The 24,513-nt window shown below is 33.9% G+C and overlaps 1 protein-coding gene across 2 annotated transcripts; it reads right to left on the bottom strand.

Annotated features, from left to right (window-relative positions):
• Nucleotides 1-815: 815 nt before the first annotated feature.
• LOC123715525 lies at nucleotides 816-24,471 on the bottom strand. 2 transcript variants are annotated; one of them, XM_045670569.1, is made up of 17 exons: nucleotides 24,230-24,471; nucleotides 16,603-16,820; nucleotides 13,587-13,833; nucleotides 12,614-12,643; nucleotides 11,959-12,102; nucleotides 10,970-11,138; nucleotides 10,648-10,808; nucleotides 10,327-10,533; nucleotides 10,150-10,220; nucleotides 7,159-10,076; nucleotides 6,816-6,942; nucleotides 6,574-6,699; nucleotides 4,822-5,007; nucleotides 4,104-4,269; nucleotides 3,562-3,770; nucleotides 2,818-3,065; nucleotides 816-2,676 (listed from the first exon to the last, which is right to left on the bottom strand). In XM_045670569.1, exons 1-17 carry the CDS (start codon nucleotides 24,304-24,306, stop codon nucleotides 2,488-2,490), a joined length of 5,493 nt encoding a protein of 1,830 aa, XP_045526525.1. In that variant the 5' UTR covers nucleotides 24,307-24,471; the 3' UTR covers nucleotides 816-2,487. The 2 variants fall into 2 exon arrangements, with proteins under 2 accessions (XP_045526525.1, XP_045526526.1); XM_045670570.1 differs by lacking the exon at nucleotides 12,614-12,643.
• Between the last annotated feature and the right edge of the window lie 42 nt (nucleotides 24,472-24,513).

The following is a 24,513-nucleotide window of genomic DNA, read 5'->3' as shown; positions in this document are numbered from 1 at the left end:
GTTCACTATGCTAATAAAATATTGAGTTCGAATTATATTTTGTTGTCCGTTCAAGAATTTCTGCTGAGGTATAAAAAAAGTAAGGTAATATTTTAATAATTTATTTCATCATACGTGTATAACATCGACACATTGCCAAATGTACTTTACATTCGAATTTATATTACAAACAGATTACTTACTAATAAAAAATGTCTATTTACAAAAAAAAATTATCGTGATTTTAATAATAAGTAAATCTACGTAAATATTAAAGTATGTTCTCATTTAAGCACGCTCGTGAGCAATTATTTTGCCTATTCAATCATCAAGCTCTAGGACAACAATAAATGTATTTTTATGGAATTTTCATACAGTATTTATTTATAACTAAACACATTTAATTATGCGTGATGTCAAATCAATTCAGTAATATTATATGCTGCCACGGCAGTTTCTTATTGAAAAAATTGTATGGATGTTCTTGGTTTCTTGTGGATGTGGTGGATTGGCCTCACAGATTTAAATTTAGATCATATAAAACTAACTAAAAGTAAGCCAAAGTTTGAATATTATTCTTACTCTGACACCATGATATTTAATGTTACATTATATTCATTACAACATAAATATATTAAAAATGAAGCCCTGTATAAAATTGTATCTACATTTAAAGACATGGACAGACCAAGTTAATATAATAATTATATTCATAACACTCTTGCTAAAAAAAAAGTTCCGATATTATTCGTATAATTTTAAAGATCAGTCTAACATTCGATAAAATTTACATTTTTATTTCTACCTGTTATGTAATAAATAAGGCTATGGCCAAATTAGAGGCCTGATGTTTTACTTGATTGAAAAAAAAAATTCAAAGTTATCTTTTATGTTTACAATATAAAACCTTAACCTCAAAGCAAGGAATAGCTATTTAAAAAAAATAGAAGTTCTGAAATTATTTTTTCCTTCTCGCTACCCTGTAGCGTGGTATTTAGTTTAAAAATGTGTTTTATATTATTTATACATCTATTATGTTTCGAGTGTGACAGTTACGAATTTAAATATCCGTTTTTGAGAAATCAATAACTTTAATTAATTAAATAATGATTAAAGGATTAAATAATCATTTATTCACATACCAACAATGTTGTTTTTTGCGTGAATCAATTAAAATTTTATTTAATATATCCTGTATGCAACGTATGAATAGGGTTTCGACACCTCTAATAGTACAACTCATAAACACTTTGTGAATAACGACATAAATTATAAGATTCGGAGTCGACACTCACCGCGTACTTGTGACTCTCATAAGTCCGTAAGTCCCGATACCTATGCCTAAGTGTGGCTCACGTATTTTTAAAACGTATAGGACTTTGACTTACCGGAGTCATTGTACGCATACCCTTAGTTTCGACTCAATCTTACCCAAAGACACTCAGACTAAGACACCGTTCGCACAACAATCATTAAATAAAATTTATTATTAACCTTAACCTAGCAGCTACCATACAATTATCTACAGTTGCTATGCTTAGTCTTAAATAATTTGGTGTAAAGATCCGTCTTAGAGTTACCTAATTAAAATTGTTTTATTTTATTACGCACCTATAATTCCTTGAAAATATTTTAAGTATCTACATTGTTTGATCCAGTGCTATCTTATTAATGGTGCGTGGGTAAGATTCAGGTTTCGTGCTAAGTATGCCTCCCGTATGTCATAAACGCGTATTAACATACGCCAGTCATACTCATACGTTAGTATCGTCTCTATTTCTTACTCTTAGAGGTTAGAAATCAGTTGATGACAGATGACCATCGGATCAAATATGTAGATTAAGGTAGGATTAAATATAAAATCATTACTTAATAGTGCAATGGATAAATGCCTTGAAATGCGAGAATTTCGCAGTAAATAAACGAGTGTTATTAGAACATAGAAATATGTAATTATAAAATTGCAATGTACACCATGTTTGATTAACAACCATAATAATATTAAACTAGGAACGGTTTTACGTCATATAATTATTTATGATAAAAATCCTCAAAACGGATAAATCTAGCAGATTTTTGAATTTGTAACGAATCATTTTACGACGTAAGCTGTTCAGTGTTCCGTGGGTATGGAAAAATTACACTTTAAATAGTAAAAACTGATTCAAAAATAATTTCTAAAAAATAATACATACTTTAATTAATTTATTATTGGTGAATATAAAGTTCCGGACAGCTTATATAGTAGAATAGACATAAGTGTATAACCAATACATGTAATAATAAAAGTCTATTAAAATTCCTTAATGCAAGCGAGTATAACCAAGGAATCGAGCTTAGGGGCCCTAGATATGATTAGCGTGATTAAAGTCAATATAATTCGTACGGGAATGGTCATGTGACCAACCTAATATACAAATTTTATTACGATAACATTTCACATCCGTCTCCAAATATTCTAAGGCCCATGACTGCTATTTATAACGACATTTAATGTGACATTGTGCTTTATCTGAAATATTTAAGGGCTGAGACTAGAAGGAACTTTTCTATAAATAAGTCGGAATCGAGAGCGGCGATGTGAGCTGCTCTGCCAACCAAAGCGCTTGCCGTGTGGGGCAATGCATGTTGAACGTCATACCGTACCACGGCTACTGAAGACGCACGAGCAGCAAGTGGTGATACCATGTTGTGGACCTGAAAAGTCGTCTCCCATATTATTATCTGGTAAACAGAGACTAAATAAATAAAGTAACGCTTTTATTTAATTTAACAAAGACGAGTGAACAAGAAATCAATAGCTATTTGAGGATAATACTATATTTCTGCATTGGTTACCATTTCCCTGTAAGCTTGTCCAAGTAACGAAGTGTCCTTAGCAGCCGCTTTGCAAAGCTCAAGCCTGGCAGAGTGTAAAGGTACGTAACGGTCCTGTCCAGATCCACACAGCAGGATATGCTTGAACTGGTGTAACTGACTCCTTTCACTAAGCCGATAAAGAAATGACCGCCGAGGGTCCGATGCATCACGCAGAGACAGTTGAAGAAGCGAGCCAGACTTCTTCCACTTTTGCATAAACCACATACCTGTAAAAGGTTAGTTTAAGTCTCAATTCCTATGACACCAGATAGTCTAGAGGAACCATTGCTACGATTTAGGGACTGCCGCTGGACCGAGTGAATTGCTGATTTGCGATTTTATTTTGTTAGCAGTTACTGATAGCAACTTATAAAATGATTAACCTTGGAAAAAATAGGTAGGAATAGGATTCGAGACTTAACTTTTTAACATATCTAAACAAATAAAAGTTCTTTTCCTCGAAATACTATGTCTCACAAACTAATAGCACGACAGTTATCAAATTTATACAAATGTCCTTTTTAATACTAGTACTATCTACGAACTTTTCAGCCGTTCGCGAAGCTTGACTCGCGATTATTAAACTCCCAAACTTTTTATATATCAGAAGTATTAGATACAAAAGATTTTGATAAAATTGCACAACAGTCGCACACAATTGCATGCAATGTCAGCTAGATTACATAATATACAATTATAAAATTTTATGAATAAATGCCTTACCTGCATTAACAAGTCCACTGGAGTTATACAATGTGCCCAAGTGTGGACCACTAAGAGAGAGGAATGTATGTAAACGTCCAAGGAAAGGTTTCATTTGTGGTCTAGCCAGAGCAGACCGAATTATAATTGTGCCTAAGGAATGTCCTACGAAACTCATTCTCGCTGGTTCACCAGCGTGCTGTACGTGGGTAAGTATTTCTTGAACTAGCCTGAAAAGAAACGGTCAGTTAGTCAAATAACTTCCAGAAACAAATTGGATATTGTATTTAAAAGTGTCAACAAAAAATTTATAAATATAGTAAATCCTGCAAGATCTTTACAAACTGAAATGTTTTTTTTTATGGTGGGTAATGTGCTTAACCTCACTATGCATAATCGATTTGGTGTTATGCCTTTCAGTAAGAATTAAGAATTATTATTTAAGAAGGACCAGGTCGACTTTCTTGTATACGCGGCAAAGTTAAAATAGTCGATTCATTGTTTTTTTTTATTAATTCAAAATCACTAAGAAGTGTTTATATAATAGAACCAAATTATCATACCTATCCGTCATTGTATCAAAATCGGAAAATGTATCTCCTTGATTTCGCTCAGACATAAGGAAGTCCAATCGAGCTCCTGGCAGACCCAACTCTAGGTAGGTTTTAACTAAACGTAGATCCGCAGCATTTCCATCCAATCCATGGACACAAACAATGATGTGAAGACCTGGAATTTGTAATCAGGACATAAGTTGCTCGGTCCTTGGCTCTTAGAAACAGTCCGATTAAAATTAACTCATATTGATTCGTGGTAAATATGTTGAATAGAATTAACTGTATGTATAAGAATTATATGAATTTAAGTCTTACTGTGTATCATATAAAATTATATTCATAAGAAAGAAATCAGGCAGTAATTGTATCGTTTCTTTTTAACACATCATGAACTCAATCCGATAGAAAGAGATGAAGGAATACTTTAAGTAGTGTGAATTAGACTGATTTAGATTTTACGAATAAATGTTAGTCTTCATCTATTTAAAAACAACATAATACATCCAGTTGGAATACTACTCTAGTAACTAACAACTTTGATAGCTCTTCTTAAAGTTCAATTGATTCGGCACTTAAATACTTTGGTGCCTTTTGTGCTGGTTTGATGCCTTTTGGCCACGGAACACCTGACCAACTAAGACACTGGGACGATGTATGATTAAAGAAACGATGTTATTGTGAAGAACGTACCGAAATAATTGTTAATATACATATATACATATACCTTCTGGGTTAAACATTCTGTACTCATCGCTGATATGAAAGTATGGCAAGGAATTCTCGACCGGTGGAAAGTCAGAATATATTGCACCAGGATATTTCACACTTTGTCTAAATTCATCTCTACATTTTACAAACAGTCTTTCCGATTCTGCAAGGCCGAATATACTGACTAAATTGCTTTCACGCTCTGAAAAAGAAAAATAAATTGGTTAAGAGCTAATGTCCTCGTCTGCTTTGAACTAATTAAAAAAAATGTTTAATCTTTATATATCGTTAGTAGTTACGTAGTTCGTATTGTCTTTTGTTAACATAGCTTTTACACATTGAAAGAAAACACTTTTAACCGGATTGAAGCTATGCATTATTATAAACTTATAATTATTTTACATAATTTTATATTTGTGACCACGCACGCTGTTAAGCACGCGAAACGCGGAAATGTTTTTATTTAAAAAGTGTTTTCTTTCTTTTAGATATGTAGTTCTAACCGTTATGGGTTTAGCTCTTTAACCACGAGTACCAAACATTCACACAGTCATGCTAGGGGTATGATTTAGAGGGAATAATGACTTCTGTATATGATATGGTTTTGTAATACGGAATTAAAATTTAATACTACGCTTGACTTTTACCATAACATTTTTTTAGTGAACATAATAATAATCAAGAAACTGTTGTATTGGTACATAAGACATTGTAAAAATTTATATGACATTTACATACCTATTTATATATGGCTGATTGTGCGGATATTTTTAATTGATCGATCTAACCACTGTACTACTATTTTGGCAAATAAACGATTATAATAATAATATTATTATTATTAACCTTATCACAATGTTCTTAAGTAGTAAATGTCGCCAATGTTTCGGGTTTTATCTAACTATGACACTAATTATGAGGATGTTGATATTTTCTACCTCACCAAAGAGGATGTGAGGAAATATTTGAAAAGGCAGGAAGACTTTGTCTTTGTTTAGAATTGTCCGGTCAATTAATTAATTAAATTAATTCATTGCATCGCTTTTATCTTTTCCAATAGTTTCACATGAAACAGGATCACAACTGACCCGTGGAGTAGGACTACTGGGGAAACCACGTTAAAGAAAACGCGTTAAGGACACTACCTCATAGGTGGCGTGCAAACGTTATAAAAGTTAACTTTTGTAATCGTTATAATCTCAGAAACGGTAGCTCGTAGCCAAAAAAGTATTGATACATTTTGTATAGATAATTTTATGATCTACATTTTTGTCTCAGGTACTTTTATGGTAAACTTATCGTTTTGCTGAAAAACGCGAACAATAATTTTTTTGACCTTTGACATTGAATAATAAAAATCCATACACGGGATAGATGTGGAACTTTTACATATTATTTTTAATTATGTTTTGAACAATTTGACTGATTTTCAGCTTTTTGGGACTTTATGTATTAGTTTTATCTTTAAAATATTAAGTATTATTTGTTGTTTGTTTAATGTTAAATTTCAGTTTTATTTTTTTTCTCTTTTCCCAATTGTGTGTACTTATGTTTTCTGTTTCATAATAATATTTTGTTTATCTATGTCATCTGTTTACGCTTTGTTTTTTAATATACATGGTAGCTGTAAGATCACTAATAACTAAATAAATAAATGATTTGCATTGCGTTTGCTGCATCTGTTTGATTAAAGCTGTATAATTATTTGAATTGTGTTGGTTTCATCGCACTTAAAGTTAGCGTAGAATTTTGTTTGTGTTGGTAGTACCTTTATTATTTTCATTTCTAGAAGCAAGTTCTCCCGTACTTTGACTTTTATTAAGAGTGCTTGTGGCTGAAGAGGCTGACACGCTTGAAGATTTTTGAGGACGTAACTTTCTCCTCTCTATTATGCCTGGAAATACACAAAAAAGTCCTTAGTTTTTGTTGTACAGTCTAGTGGTTATTGGGTACACAATTAAAACCATAATAATTTATTTTAAACTAAAGAATACTTAAGGAGTGACCTACCTTCACAAACATGATATAGTGGATTATCTAATTGGAGACTTGGTGGCTGTTCAATTTTTTTGGATTTGGATGGAGTTGATGACTTACTGCTTTGACGGCTGAGCATTGGCGATTTTGACGGAGGATCCTATAAAATATGAAATAAATATACTATTCAACGTAACTAAAAAAAGTACGAACGTAAAGGCGTAATAAAGTAACAACTTTTTTGACTTTTGATTTGTATTGGATTTCATGTTAGGTATGAACATTTATTTGACATAAATATAAAAGCAATTAGTTGAAATGCATTCTGACATAAACAGTATGATATATAGGATTTATAAATTATTGTTAAAAATACCTTAAATTGGTCCGGAGGAGGCGGGGCATCTCTAAACTGCTGAGGGGGTGGCAAATGCTCATAATCATTGTCTCCTTCAAAGTGGCTTAAATTTAGTTCTGATTTGGCTTTACCCTGGTACTTTTGGACTGCTGCAACTGGCCCACCTTTATGATTCTTACAGGGTCGGCCAACGGTCAAACTTCGGATTTCAGCTGCAATTAGTTTCTCTGTATATTGAATCCTGTCTCTTAACTTCGTTTTATCTAACGTATTTGATGTTTTTGGCAGTGGTTCAGGCTTTGGAGGGAGCTCCTTTCTGTTATAAGGGTGTAAATTATCTGCAATTGTTTGAGATTTTTTCACAGCCCCTTCACTTGATTTTGAAGTTGATGCGTAAGATTTGCCTTGAATCGCACTGAATGAGTTATGTCGTTGATTAACTTTACTGCTTACTTCTGAACACTGCTTACAAGTAGCAGGACAGGTATCAGATGTACAGCCTGTATCAATTCCATTACTTTGCATTACCTTATTATATTCACACTGACTATCGGTGCATATTGAATCACTACAAATTGTACACTCCTCACATACTTCTTTATCACAGCACTCTATTTTATCCTTCGGCTCATTATCTTCAACTTTTACTGCTAATTTCATTAATCTTTCTCTTAGTTGTTCGCCATTGAGGACAGTTCTTTTGAAGTCTCTTAATTTGTCACTATCTCGTTTTTTTGCCTCAATGGGAGTTTCATAAATTTTATTACTTTCTTTTGGATTAACTGGGTTTCTGGGAGGTGGAACGTTCTGGTTTACACTACTACCATTATCCGGTGATGATGGACCCGAACTTCTTCCACTTGAAACCCATCCGCTTTGTTCACTTAAGCTTGAAGTAGAACTCGTACTCAGTTTATCTTCTTTATTAAGAAAACTCTCTGGAGGCAATATCTTAAAATCTTTATCTGTGATATCTAAGGGTGGTGAGTCAAATGCAGGAGGTGGTGGTGCTAAGTTAGGAAGTGATTCAGACCCAAACGTGTTATTCAAATTTGGTTCATCTAAGACGGATGCTGCACTTCTACAATGTCTTAATTCATTGCCATGATCTAGGCTGTAGGGAACGCTGGCTGAGGATTCTAACCGTCTTAATTCGAATGGTAAACTTTCGTCACTCGATGAAGATGCAGCTTCCGACATAAGTTGACTCATTTTCTCTGAGGGTTTATGTTTGGAGCGTTTATCAGGTTTTCCACTTGACCTTCCACTCCTTGGTGTTGTTAAACCAGACTTCGGAGTAGCCCTACCCGATTTGGGCGTTGCTAAACCAGACCGCGGAGTAATTCTACCAGACTTAGGTGTTGCTTTACCTGATTTTGGAGTAGCTCTATCGGACTTCGGAGTGCTTCGATCTGATTTAGATGTATGGCGATCTGATTTACTATCTCTTGATCTTATAGAATGGTGACTGCTTAACGAATCACGACTAGAGTTTATTTTTGTAGTTTCTTTGCCTGCCTGATTTGGTTTCGATTCTTTTGAGCGAGTTCTTTTTTGTCTGACTGAGGCCATAGTTGAATGTGGAGTTGATGGTGGGGTCTTTGAATATGTTGATTTGGATGTACCATCACTACTTCTATCTAAAGTCATAACAAACCCACTATCATCACTGCTTTTACTAGATTTTTTCTGATAGTTGTGAATAAGACTTCCTGTGGTAAAATCATAGCTCCAATCACCTTTTTGTAAATAATAATTGAGTTCGTGTCTTAGTTGATTTCGTGCTGCTTCAATATCTATGTGTTGAGTGTCTACATTTTGATGAAACACATGCGTAGAATTAGATCTATGAACATGCTTACTTGATACTAAGTTACTTTGATCAGTCACTTGAGTTTTCCCACTCACCGGTGGATAAGAATTACGCGGAGGCAACATAGGACGGGGTAAATTTACAGAATAGCCTCTTTGAAATTCTAGCGGATTACGAATACTATTATTAACTTGCATTGTACCCTGATTACCGAAAGCATAACCGTAAATTTGGTTTGAATTCGACTTGATCGTTCCATTATAATTATATCCTACGCTATGAAATACATCATTGTTGCCGCCATGATTGTTGAGCGTACATGGGTTTTTGTATTTTTCTCGGAATTCATTAATATTTCTTCTATAGTCATCACCTTTGGAAGCACATCTTGTAGTTGTACTTGTAGGATAAGAAGTAGTTGTTACACTTCTAGGAAGCGTGGTTGGTTTTGGTTGCTGCGGAGTTGGGTAGGTCTTAGGATAATTTACTGATGCATTTGAGTTATTTCTAACATTCTTAGTCAATGTTTGAACGCTAAGTGGAGTCATATTTTGCGATATTCGTAGTTGATCCAACGATTTACTGTGCCTCGCAGGCAAAGTGCTAACTCCACTTGTTATTTCATGCTTTTGACCGAACCCTTCATTGCGATCAGATTTCTCTTTGCCCACACGTGTATTTGCGTTTTTTGCACCAGTGATATCTAATAGTGTTGAGGCGGAATATCTTGATAATTGTTGCCCTTGTTGGATCGAGCAAGAAGAAAAAGCATTGTTTGGTGGCAATTGAATTTCAGTTATTTTATTATTTTGAACTATGTATCGGTTTCGCCCAGTTATTTCTAGATTCTTATTGTGGGGTTTTGTAAGTTCTACTACGCTTTGTTTGACTACAGTTCTTTTGGGCGATCCACGTGCAGATTTTTGAGGAGCCAAAGTTAGCGTTGCTTGTACAACGTTTGAAGATGCCTTTCCAGTAGTATATTGTGGTTCTAATACATCCATATTTTTCGGTAGTGTTAACGTCACTCTTGACGCTTCTGATGAAGGCCTCCTTGAATCCATCATGGAGCTAACGCTGCAGGCACAATCCTCTCCCACCGATTCGGAGCATAAAAATGGATCTGAAAAAATATTAAAATTTAACTAACTATTTAAACTTAATTATTAGAATATTGAATTAATTTAAATATTTACCACTGCCTGATTTACTTGCACTAGAGTTCAAGAATGACCGTCGTCTAGCAAATTCTGCTGTGTCTTGATATCTGAAAATATTTATTTTATACTGTTGTTCTTTTTGAGATTTCATTCAAAATTGATGTACCATATAAATTAACGTACGAAAAACAAAAATAAACTAAAAATACTTACCGGTCCTCAAAAATTATAGGCATTATATGTGGGTCGCCATCTAATGCTATGCAATGTACAGGCAAAGGTGGAAGCAGGGCTAGATATCGGGATCTTCGCGCCATATCACCTACACTTTGATATGACTGATAATTACTATCGTAGCAACCTGCCAGTGAGTGCCGCGGATTGTCTAGCACAAAGAAGCACTCGGCGAATCGTTTGATACTGTAAATAAACAATCATATTTTGTAGTAAAGTAAATTTAAAGTATACATTTTTATAATCTAAGTAAAGGTAAATTCGAAATGAACATGAAGTCTTTAGAAGCATTATTTTTACCGAAGAGCATGATGTCTAGCAGCTAGCGCATGATGCACGTGTGGTCTATCGGAGGTGTGATGTAAGAATGCACGCCATCTAAGCGTCACCTCAGCACATAACCTCGCTATGTCATGTGCTGCTCCCATGGCCCATTCCTCTTCTTGACCAGCATCTGATTTCTGAAAGTAATGTGATGTCGGTTTCATAACTCGATTATGGATAGCCTTATATGTTGCCTAAATATAAAACTTTTAAATATATCACTAAGTATTAAATCTTTAAACAGCTTCATATTCTTTTTGAGAACACATAGTTCACAAAAGAATTAAAAATTATTTACTTTACAAAGATCGCCGATATCTGTCATTCTTTGAGCGACTTCGCCAACAATGGAGTTAGATGATTCATCTGGAGTTAACGTTACTCCGGTGGAACCACACACAGCTAACGCACTCTGCAAGCCTTCTAATGATCCAAGAAGAATGCCACAAACTTCTGCATGCACTTGTCTGAAATTATTAATTATTACGATTAAATATAATGTAATTAAAAATAGTCTAACTTCTCTAAGTGTAACTAGTACTCTTGCACTCTTGTACTCTTATATTTGGAATGATTTAATTTTAATTAATAGGAAGAAATAATGTTAAAATTAATGTTAAAGAGATTATCACTTACGACATATCCGTATTTATGGTAGCTACTAGCTAGTAGGTATAAGTATTAGATAATATCATCCGTCTTATTCATAAAAACTGAATCGGTTGAACATTGAAAAGCCAAGTGGTCAAAACGTGCGGCTCTTCACCCTAAGGTTCGTTTACGCCCCAGCTCCCAGCCTCACAGCACAAAAATTAAGAAAAAAATATACAATCGGCATGGTTTAAATCGAAAATCGATGACGTATGTTGGACACAAAAGGCGGATCGCTCGTGAAACACAAGCGCCTCGAGTACCTTGGTTGGCTACAGGACTTTACACATTGGTTATTGTTTTGTGGACTCAGTTTTCGCACTTAAACTCTCAAAACGTTGTGCGTAAAGTCCTGGCTCACTAAGCCAGCCTAACGCCTTCCAGAAGCACAGAAGCCTGATGGGCACTTTGCAGCCTTCACGGAGCGACCTCACTGCTTCGAGGATTTTTGCACATATATACGTTGCAGGTTACATATACACAGTTATGTTAGAGTGATAACCCTCTTTCTAAAGAGCATATTGGAAGTTTATCATTATATTATTCTTTCGCTTTAAAAGTAATTACATGTGACAAGACAATAAGTAGCAACTAAATGATTATTTGGTATGAATAGAAAAATGGATGAAGATCTACCTGGCGTGTGCAATTTTGCTCGAATTCCCACCAGCACATTTCCCACCAGAACCGAAAAGAATGTTCTCAAAGCTTCCAGAAGCGTTGAAGCTCGCGCCTGCGCTTTTCATCAGTTTACCCCATTGTTTGCTGGAGCGTGGCGTACTAGAAATGTAAAATATAAATCATTTAGCTTCTTTAAGATAATTCTTTAGCAGTAGCATGTCATTTATGCTACGATATATCAAATATTGCTGCAGTAATGGGCTTCAGCGTGCGATTAGATTTTTGATTTATTGATGATCATGAAACAGATACAGAAGTCTGAGGCACCGACCTAAAAAGCTTGTAAAGCCACTGATATATTTTATATCAAATATTTATGATAAAAATCCTGCATTAAATATGTTATATCTTTGGTAATGTCTGTTTATTATAAAATCTTGATTAAGTAGTCTGTTGCAGTTACAATTCTCTAAATAAAGTCGGGCCGACTTTAACTATTATTGACATTCACAGACTACATAAGTACACACAACACTGTAAACTGTGTTTTAATTTCCTATAACTCCTTAAAGTCTTATTACTTAATTACTAGTGAATGCTAAGCTATGAAGTTTTTTAAATTTAATTTAGAAACCTGTGAGTAACAAAAGTTATTAAAATGCGTACTTACCAACTTTGAACATAATGCATGATGCTTTTCCTGAGAGACATGTAACAAACGAATTTCCTGACATTTATTAGCTTAAAAAACTGACAATGAGCATGCAAGATTAGGTTATGTGATGAGCTTTCATGCTGAAATGTAAAAAAATATATAAAAACGTGCGTGTACGCGTTAGAACGGTTAGGTTCTTTGGCGTAAAAAGATAAAATGATTTTCAAAAATTGTATCTTTCGCCTTATTCTACGTTTGTAGAGAAAACGACACTAACAATAGAAAAAAATACCCTCATCATTTTTCTGTAACGCGCCAAAAGAACTATAACTTCAATAAATTTAAGTTGTAGTTGTAGTTGTTAGTTGTAGCATATTTTATATGCCGCAATCTTCAATTAACTGTCTGGCTAATGCTTGGGCCATTCGGGCGATAGTTATTATTTGGCAGAAATAAGAAAGATGAGACATATGACATTAAATATATTTCTTTTAAAATTAAATTGGTTAAATCAAATTCACATTATTATTTTCCCTACTCTCGTCTATAGTACTTGTTGTTTTTGATGAAACTTTGGAAAACACCATCAATTAAAAGTTGTGGTTTGCCGATGCCATATAGATAGTTTGAAGAGTTTCGTTTCGAGTTTAAGAGTGAAGAAAGAGAGGCAGAAAGTGGACTTAAATTAACAGTCAACAGGCTAGGTAATTATGAAACGACATCGATCTAAGTCATTTGCCTAGCTGTTTTAGCAACTGGCTGAACATCTTTCAGGCCGTTAGTTAAACGGCTGGGCTGTTAATAATTGAACGGCTGATTAAGCTGGTTAGCTACGACGTATACATATTTTTGAATAAACAAAGCTTAGCATTATTCATATATATTTCATACTATATATGTATGTTAATAGCTTTTGTAGTTATTATATTTTGTTAAAATAACATGAACGAGTTCAAACTTTTTATACGTTTTACTTAATTAAACTTACTTTATATAAGGTTGGTGCAACGCGACCAGGCTTGCATGGATGGTGATAGAGATGGCTGACAGGTGGAAATAGTCGAATAGCACAGGTAAATGATAATGCAAGCCGTTCGAAGGTTGGAAGTGGAGTTTCAGCACGCGGCAGGAGACAGGTGCTAAAGTGCTGGACTGGACTCCTTCGCTGCACCACAACTCCACTCCGAGGCTCCATTCTGCTCTCTCTAGAGATTCCTTTAGATTGCGACTGTCAACTATAATAGAACATATTGTACATTTCTAATTAGATCCGCTCAAATAAAAATGTTAGTTACATTTTTATTTGAGCTTTTTTTGAAAGACCCGATTTTATGAAAAATAACTTATCTTCATAATATATAGTATTTACAATTTTCTTACGCCCAAAATTAATAATGTATACTCAATCTTAGATTATAAGCAATTGGATTGGTTCATATCTTAAGATCAATCTCCAATTTTCATGCCAATATAACACATTTTCTACCCGATTGTTTATTCGACGATAGATTGCACGCAATCTTTTGCGTGATCCTTCCCTCTCGACCACGTTTCGTTAAATGCAATATGTTCTCGTAAGAGAAGAGCAAAGGAAAAAAGAATTAAATATAGCAAGAGCAGACTCTAAGTTAATAAATGTAAATTTTAGAAATGAACATTTAATATTAAGAAATAAAGAACTTAGAACTAATGAAAAACGTCTTAGTTAGATTTTTTTAAATAAAAATAGAAAAGTTAAGGAAGTAATTGGTTGTAGAGAATATTATTAATTAGCATAGTATAGTTTACTATTTTGTAAGAATATTATGAAATAAATTTTATATTATAATGTTATGTTTTTATTTCTTTTTCCTAGTACTAGTATTTTATATGAACAAAAGGACATTTAAATACAACATGTTTGTTTTTGTTAGAATTATATTAATTTTCCCAAAATAATTATAAATAAGGCTTGTTCTTTCAGTTATGTCTTGATTTCCTTCATTAACTTCTCGACTTAAAATTGTATCATGTGTTGGAACTAAAACTTCTGCCTGTATATCTATCAAATTATAATCCTTACAAATATTTTGCATAACATCTGTGGCAATAATAATAGCTTGAACTTTAGCTAGTGACAAATGCAATGTTAAAGCGACATTTCCAGACTCCAAATTTTCTGAAAAAGACAAATAACCTTATATCATGTTTCATTTGGGTCACATATCTTGCAACTTTTTAACATAGTATAGTTATAAATACTCTAAATTACACTATATATTTTTCTCTATAGTATTCCTAGACTTAATGTGTGCTTCATCATATTCTTGGTATATTTGAGTAAGCACTATTACCAACCATCCAGTGATTTCTCAGTAGATCTGTATGATATTTAGCTATAAACAAATATACCTGTTAATTTAGTTGGCACATTTATCAAGTTCTACCTTCTTATCAATCAATTTGAATTAACTTGTAGAACTGAGTTTTCAAAAAAAATTTCATCATGAGCGGCAGCAAGCCATGGGGCACAACATTAATAAATTTTATTTCTGCATCACACACAGCCTGTACATTTAAAATTGCAGATGATATATCACCAACAACTTCACTATCCCAATCGGATAATTGGATTAAAACTTCCAAATCACTATCACTAGAACTGGAGTACGACAAAAATTAACACATTTTACTAATGAATATAAAGTTGGATGATAGTAATCCCGATCCATAAGCCATAACCGTACAACTTTCACCGATAGCTATCCGAGATTGATTTGGCCAATCAAAGCAACTGTCAAAATGGACAGATAGGTTATTGGCATGTGTAAACATTAATTTTCATACAGAGGGCAATCTTCAATCTCTGATCGGTTCCCTGAAGGATTGGTTGAAAAATTAAATTGGTACTCAATCTATGGAGCTCCTTCTCTATCTTCCTTTAAATTTCTTCTGTACAAACATTACCTGCCTACATCGTATCCCTAACTTTCTTACTAACTACTAACTGAGACTGAGACTTATCTTAGATTATCGTGATTTATGTGTCTTTTTACTCTTTACTTTCTATTTTTAATGTAATTATTATATAAAATTATAATCTTTTTAGTTTAGTTTATTTTTTTTTGTTCCTGTTTAGTTTTGTCTTAATAACTGTGTATAACATGTATTTTTGCACGACTTGCCTATCTTATGCAATTTAATATTTTTTTTTTTCTTTACTTACAGTGGTTGCCTGGAAGAGATCGCTCGAAAGCGATAAGGCCGCCAGTAAAAAATACTTTTAAAGAACTTTCGGAGTACGTAGTTATACCCAACAGTTACGAGGTTTGGAATCTTCTATTATTAATTAATTGGAAAACAAATACGGCATTTATTCTTGATTTCAATGTGCCATAGTGTCTTTGTAGTTAATGTTATGTTTTCTAAAACGTTTCGTGTAACCGAGTCACTGGCCTAAATCGTGTAAGAATCTTTTTGCATATCAGGTCATCCTCTGTGGCGAAATGCCAGCAATTCCATGAGCAGATATATCTTTCCCCGACTTGTGTAAATTTCTTCAATCATAAAATGGTTGTGTAATCATTTAAAATATATTCCGTTTATTAATATTTAATTATAATACAATTTCAGTAAATTAGTGTTTTTCTTTTCTTAAAGTAGTGTTTTTTTTAAGTAGAACTTCTTTTCAACTGAAATAAATTAAGCGAAATTGGGTTGTAGGTTTAATATAAGTTGTTTATACTTTGTGCCTAAACAAGTGTTTCATACAAAGAAAGGAGGCGGTGAGTTTCTCGCCAGTTCTCCTCCGTTCTATGCCATTCTTTGAGAACTGGCAGTACATGTCAAATTAGAAGCATCTCGTATATTTCTTTTTGGACGCGTTAATAAATACACACTGAATGTACGATTGTCATATGATTTTGTATTTTGGATGAATTTTGGTACTTAGAATGATTTACTTGTTGAGAAATGTCATTAAATGCAATAAAGGTATAAAATAAGGCTTGCAATAGTCTTTTTACCTAGCAAATGTGCTCTGAAATGTACAATGTCCCGCAAAGTGATCTCTTCATTTCTGTACATAATCTGGAAGGTTCTAGAGGCAGCCAGGCCTCCAATGAGACAAGCGGCGGCTGCCGGCCTCCCCGTCCTCGCCGCTCCATTGCCGCTCGATACAGAAGCTTCAATATGCACCGGTACTTTCGGCGAGACTCGTAAACCGATGCGAACTTGGTAGAACCTGGAACAGGGTTAGTATTAAAGTTTGCGAAATTGTTTCACATTTAATTTAATTGATTATTGGGTTATAAATTGGCCTAACGATTTCAGCGTGCGACTCTCATCCCTGAATCATTAGGATGTCAACTGGATGTGCCAATGTACTTTTTTTCTATGTGCGCAAGGAAAACATAGTGAGGAAATCGTATTTCCTTAGACCCAAATAGTCGACGGCGTGTCTGGCACAGGAGGCTGATCACCTGCACTTGCCTATTAGATTTACACATTAAGCATAAATCTGACACCAGACCTAAAAGTCGTAGCGCCGCTGATTTATTTACTTTTTATTGGATTATGTTTTATTAAAGCAGAATATTTAAAGTATTTTCTGATAGTGGAAAATTGTTGAGAAGGATTGTATAGGTAGTGCTAGCTAGCCAAGCATTTTAGAAATATTTGGCTTGCTGGCACCGAGATTACAGCTGATATGATCAAGCCAACTGAACCAAATCTACCTCACTATTTTGACATGTAACGTGTACATTACAACAGGCATTATGTTGTCATGGTTACATATTGGTACCAAGCAAATCTTGACTATCATTGTTTAGTATCCATCCAAGATGAGATTAATATTTAATTTTAGATGAAGTTATTGAATGAAACGGAGGGCAACTGGCGGCCTTATCGCTTTCGAGCGATCTCTTCCAGGCAACCACTGTGCGAACAAAAAAGAATTAGGTAAGCAAGAAGTGCAAAAATACATCTTATATAGAAATTCCTCGTGTCACGGCGTTTGTAATTAAACTCCATAGTTTAATTAAACTCCTTCAAAATGGCTCGACCGATTTTTGTAAAATGCAGTGTACATATCGGTTAGGTAACGAATCAGACAATATATATTTTTCATCCCCCAAATTGTTATGGGACCACCCCTAAAAATTATTTTTTGGTTTTTTTTTTAAACTAAACAGTTTCTGGGGTAGTATAGCAAAATGTTCCATGTTGATATGTACTAAAAAGGTAAGCTAGTAGCACTTAGCTGAAGCAGATAGTAAGACATATATAGTTATTTAGACAAAAGTAATGGAACAAAACAAAACAATTAAAACAGTGATTACGACAATATTAAAAAAAGGACACATGAAAAAAAAAGTGCACATGGATCACGATAATTTTAGATTGTCTCTCTTGTCAGAAAAAGTAGGCAAAGCTCTCAAAAATAGTACATAAACGTAATATTTTTTTGTTGGAATCCTCGAAAATGCATTTCGTGTTGCATAGACAATGTGTATGTTTAAAAAAGTAAACAATTACTGTTGCCGTAATCACCGAATAATAAACGCAAAGACCCCCTCCGCCGTTTAGTGCATACTGGAACGGCCCCGAAGGTAGTAGGCATCATATCAGTATCTCATGTTACATGAGTATGCTACAGAACTTGTCTCTTTTTGTAGCACAAACACAAACACCTCGTGTTTTTCATTGATCTCGTTGAGATATGCGAATTTATTTTGATAGAAAATAATTTACAATGTTATCAAAGTTATGTTGATACTTTATATACAAATAAAGTGTTTGATCCCTTGGAGGATGGCATGGGCTTTGGTACGATGCAACTTGTGTTATGCTAGCCCTCTCTCCCGTCCTTAGAACAAGCACAAAAGACTGCGCGGCGGTGCAGGCGAAAAATAGTAACTTAATTCCTTCAACTTCTTAATATTCGCAGGTGTTAATTAAAGACATAATTGGCTCGGTGAGTGAGTACCTGTGACCCAATAGCTTTCCTCGCTCAACGAAGAAGTATCACAATATAGACAGGAAATAATGCCAGTGTTAAAGTTACAATGCCACAGGTACTAAAATCTAATTTAATTAATAATAATTAAAACGAATAAATAAAAATTCCAACACACACACAATTCCAATATTCCTAACCCAATATTAATATTGGAATTGCTCTATATTTGTTTGAATTCAGGTTTCAGGTTTATTTTGTCTTATCGCGCACTATCTAGAGTGTACGAGCGTAAAAATAAAAATATTATCAAGTTTCATAAGTACCTCAGCAGCTTATATTTACTTTGAAAGCTTCAAAAGCTTAAACAACGTTCTCGAAGGATCAAAGATAAGATGAAGGATCTCTACTCTTTAACACTTTCCTCTTAATAAAGTCAAGTTTCATAAAGTTATATGGCTATTTAATATTTTAGTTAAAATATTTTCTAATACATATTTATAACAACGTTTAATTTGTTTTTAGTCGCTTGTTTAATATATTACGATTTTTTTTAATTTGGTTTTTAGTGTATAATATATGATTAAATAAAATTGTATCACCTCTAAAGTAGCAATCCACGCCTTTAACCTAGTATAGCTTTGATACCCAGGTTATACACAATGTAACATCTTAGGAGGACACTCACGTGCCCGTTAGGAATTAATGACAATAACAAATATCTACCAAAATCTAAATAACGAACGAAACTGACATAATGTTCGACAGTGATTAACTAATTGAATAGAGTCTATTAATTTAATAAATATTCGATATTCCTATAGTTACTGTGTTTGCCGTTTGTTTAGAACTGCTGTATTTATTTATTCATACTTCCTTATACAAAAATATACGCATAAAAAACCAGGTTACATAAGTAATTAGGCATTGTACCGAAAAGTTGGCTGCGGGAGATAGATAGATAGGCTTAGGAAAGTTAAAACAGTTGAACTGATGACTTTTTGTGAATAAAATACAAATATTTTATTTTATCGTAATACTACTAATATTATTACAGAGGTTCATTAATTATAATATATTTATTACTACCATTGTTATTGTTATTGTATATTTTGGTAATTAATGGCCTCGAATCAACCTTAGTAGGGACAAGAAAAAGATGGCACGTGACGGAAAAATGTGACGCGTAACCCAAAAATCTGACGGCAAATTTTTTCTAACATTAAGAAGTTTCACTTCAAAAAGTTCAGTTATCAGTTACGTTAAATTTAGACTAATTTATTAGTAATCATTATAAAATTGTGTACTATGCAATTTCGCAGTTAATGCATTTTGTTTAGAATTGCTTCAATAAAAACTTTGCTACCTAACTAAGATCAGAGCCCTGTAACTTCCAAAAGCAATACCGACAATGAACTTCAAAATTAACTGCGAATTAAAATTACATAGTACCAATTTTTATATAGAACTGATAACTGAACTTTGTTTATTCACAAAAAGTCATCAGATCAACTGTTTAAACTTTCCTAAGCCTATTAATGTATCTCCCGCAGCCCACTTTTCGTAACAATGTTAACACATTTCACACAATATTAATTTAGAAACCTTGTAGAAAAACTACTAATGCAGGATTGTCTATAAATATTTTAGTAGCAAACAGTTTGTCTATGTGTTGTTGGATAGAAATGGGTCATGTCAAGAAATACTAGGTAAATATTAGCTGTATCGTGCAAGTTGGAAGCATTGTTTGAACAAAGGTCATTCACTTTTTGCTTTTTTTCATTCCTATGCAGTACCTACTTCGGTTTATGAGTATATAAAGCGTACTTTGGTAGCATAGATAAACAATCTGGAACAAACTAAACTCGTTGCCACATTTTTTTTACAGAACACTACCGGAGTCGACATACGTTGTCCAACACGTCGAACAATAAAATGATTTACCTGATTTGTTTAATGTAATAGGAGGCAAACGGGGAGAATGTTAAGTGATAAATGCCCATGGATGACATTTCTAAAAGGCTCGCAAGTTGCCGGCCAAATTTAATTGCGTATACTTGCTTTTGTGATTTTCATTCGTAACTTTTCAGCTCATTAAGCCGCAGGAAACGAGGGGGGGGGGAGGTTCTGAGATTTATTAATTTAAAAAATAATTGTTTACCCTTACATAACAGAGAGTCTTATATCCCTTTAATAATGTCTCCAAGTTCATTCGTACTTATTACTTTAAATTGTTTAAATGGGAACTAAGCCGGATGGCCTCGGGATTGAAATGGAATATAATCTTCTTCTATGGACTAAGTTTTCAGAATCACGGACTAGTGTAACAAAAATAAATGTTTCGTGGTACGAAGTGCTTTCGTGAATTTGTTTAATATAACACACACGTTACAGCTGTAACTAGCAATGGACTCTTTATAGTATTTGGTATTTGGGCGTGGTGCCAATGATTAGGTTATTGCTACGGGAAAGTGTTAACGGTCAAGTTTTATTCGACATTAATATTGAGCCAAGGTAATAAACAAATTATATATTGTTATTACAACCTCCTGGCTTAGAGGTTGAAGCATATATTGGACAAATTTGACATCTTTTTGGTTTACCGGAAGGCTATTTTACGTTATTTATTTGGATGAAGAAATCATAGCTATATAAAAATCCTGCATCTCCTAAGTCCATATCACCTATGAATTTTGATATGGTGCCTGGTAGATAGGTTCTTTCCTCGCTCAACGTAATAAGTATCGCAATACAGCGAGAACATGCTGCCAGCGTTAAAGTCACGCCCGCCACAGGGACAAAACTTTTAAATTTGTTTTAATTTTTAATTTAATGTCTATTACAAAGACACGCCCACAACACACCAATTATTTTAGAGATGATAATGATAAATTATTATTCTTTATTTAAAATTTATATAGTTCATAAATTAATGTATTTTATTATTTAACAAGTGAAAGTATCTACTAGCTATGATAAGTATTAGGTTGTTTCAAACAAATTTTCATTATAGGGTTTGATTTGGTAGGTTGCATGGCAAGTTACTTTGTGATATTTGTTATTAATCATGATTATAACAAGCATTTAAAATCATATGGTACCTACTTCGGATTGTTTAAGTCGTCCAAACGAAACCAGAATAGAGATGCGTAGGCGATAAAGGCACGGTCTGAGAAACTGAATATTTCCCTTGTTGAATAATACGGACATATTAAAAAAATATTAACTTTGAACCAAAACATTTCTATTACTATTTGACTTATATTACACCAATATACAGATTTTAACATAAACTAATATGTCGGGACAATTCTCACAGATTTATATTTTTATTGAAACTTGACTTAAACATTTTACGTTGTTCCTTTATTTTACAATATCTACTATGTTATTTTAAAAATAATTATTGTATTTTCGATTGGCATCAAAAAAAGGGGGTGTTTTTTCACATTTGAGTCGGTTCGATTCCCAGACTAATAATACTTACTTTTCAAAATAAAATTAAATATCAGCAAAATATCCTATCCATGATAATTAAGGTACTTTCCCTTGATGTTCCATAGACTTGGGACGCCCTGTATAATACAGTTTTTGCCAGGCCACAGCGCTTCTATAATCTAGATATAATAGTAGACATTACAAACTGGACCATGGAGGTAGTATAGTATATTAAAACTAGTTACAAATCTAGCTTTGCAATTTTCTTACTTATGTCGACAGTATAAAGACTTAAAACCATTCGGCCATAAAATTTCCTACTTTAAATGCACTTACAGGAGTATCTCATTTTGAGACAGTTAACGTAATAACGTCATTACGTCAAGCTGCAATTTAATAAAATTTAAGCCTTGAATTATTACGCTCAGTAAATCTATTTGCAAATGTAGGAACGGGATTTTGTTTTTAGTTTAAATTACGAAGAAGTCTACATAAAACATGTACTGTTTACAGCGGAAAAAAACGTTTTACTTATACACTTTTGCAGAGTTTTTGCAGCAGTGTTAGCCTAGTGGCTTCAACCCTGAGGTCTTAGGCTCGATCCTCGGCTGTGCACCATTGGACATTTTTTTATGTTTGCATTTAACATTCGCTCGAACGGTGAGGTAACGAACATCGTGAGGAAACCGGCTTGCGTTAGACTCAAAAAGTCGACGACGTGCGTCAGGCATAGAAGGCTGATCACCTATTGTTTATTAGATTATCAAATGATCACGATACAGATACAGAAATCTGAGGCCAATGGCGCAATTTTAACACCGAGGTAGTAATTCGTTATTATTGAATTTTATTTTTGAAGTGAAACTTTTTCATCAGCGTTGTAAAAAAAACCGGTGACGCGTCATATTATTCAGTTACACGTCACATTTTTCCGTTACGCTCCATCTTTTTCTTGTCCCTACCACTGTTTATTCGAAGGGATTCGAAACCATAAATAACAAAAATATATAATAACGATAACAACAATAGAAATTATAAATAGTAATGATTCTGTTACAATTCATGAAATTCTGAAATATTCTTAAGTAGTAATGAGGTAAAATGAAATAATTGTATTATTTGTATTCATGTCTATGATAATAAAAGCCTTTTGTTAAACTTTATCTAATTTAACTTTATTTAACTAATTTCTGTAACGTTGCATATAGTAGATCATTTTCCGAAAAATAAGGTCATAAAGAAGTTTCACATCTTACGTGTGTACACTAGTACACGCACACATTTTTAGTTAAGTGTTTTTTTCAACTTCTAAAAGCTAACTCTGCTCGTTTTTAGAAGTAGGGGTTAATAGACTCTCCATATGTTGGCAATTAACTCTTGCTTGCACGGTTAATCAAAACCTGATAAGGAAAACTCTATATATACCAGACAGAAGAAAAATCAGTCTCAGGGCCGCTGAAATTTGTCTGCATTACTGGAATTTATACTAATCAACTTTAAAATCCATCCATTTGTATCGGTGCTCTGCCAAAGGATAACATTTTTTATGTCACGACATTATAATTAAAATTGTATGTAATACACACATGTATGCGTGTGGTATAGTTACGCACAGTGTGTGAAATGGTCTTCGTTTCGATTACCGAACAATTGTTTATGGGCTGGAATTGGTCTTTATAGAAAACATATCGATGAAATAGACATCTCAGCCGTCGTTAATGGCAGATTTGAGAGCTCTCTAAAATTTAAATATTCTATATAGTTCTTTAATGCATATATGAAAACGGCTGAATCTTATTTTCGAAACATTTTATTTTCGTTTTTCTATGTAGAATTTTTCGTATTCAGAAATACTCAATAACTTAAAACTTAGAATGAATAACCCTAATTCCATACCACAATTTATTAGTAGGTCATTCGTATGCCTTTTTTACCTGTAACATAGTAAAAAGCACGTTGCATAATAGTCCTTATATGAAGTGTCTTTTATAGTACACGAAGCGATGTAGCACTTGATTTGTGCGAATAGCTGTTGCCCTAATTCTGAAGACTCGCAAGAAATAGACGTCAAAAGCTTTTAATGCTTTGATATCATGCGACTAATTAAAGTTCTCTTGTGTTCTTAGAAAGAAAATTATTTATCTTCTAGGCAATTTTTATCACGATATCCTTATCACCTGTTATCACTCGTGGACTTATCAAATACGTTCTCTGAAATTTGTTTCTGTCACAGAACCCATCTTACTCTTACTTACCCTCGTTGGAAGAGATCGACATTGTAGAACTTGTACAGTTCAACGGAGAACTCGAAGGTTGCCTGCAGGTCGGTCATGGTGCGTAATAGGGGTGACAGGCGCGGGCGGCGCGGGGCGCCATGCCGCCGCCGTTGGCTAGGCCGGGCCCGGACGCAGCCCTGGACACATTATCCTAGCGATCACTGCATCCACTTACGACCACACCCCATAAACACTCGCGGCCGTAATTTTCACGCAGCGCCGACGAGCGTACAGCGAGCAGTGCGGCTGAATTTATTTTTTGG

This window comes from Pieris brassicae, chromosome 10 (assembly GCF_905147105.1).
Source record: "Pieris brassicae chromosome 10, ilPieBrab1.1, whole genome shotgun sequence".
Lineage (NCBI taxonomy): Eukaryota > Metazoa > Arthropoda > Insecta > Lepidoptera > Pieridae > Pieris > Pieris brassicae.
The sequence above is the reverse complement of the archived record's forward strand: the minus strand, read 5'-3'. Positions and strand labels throughout refer to the sequence as shown.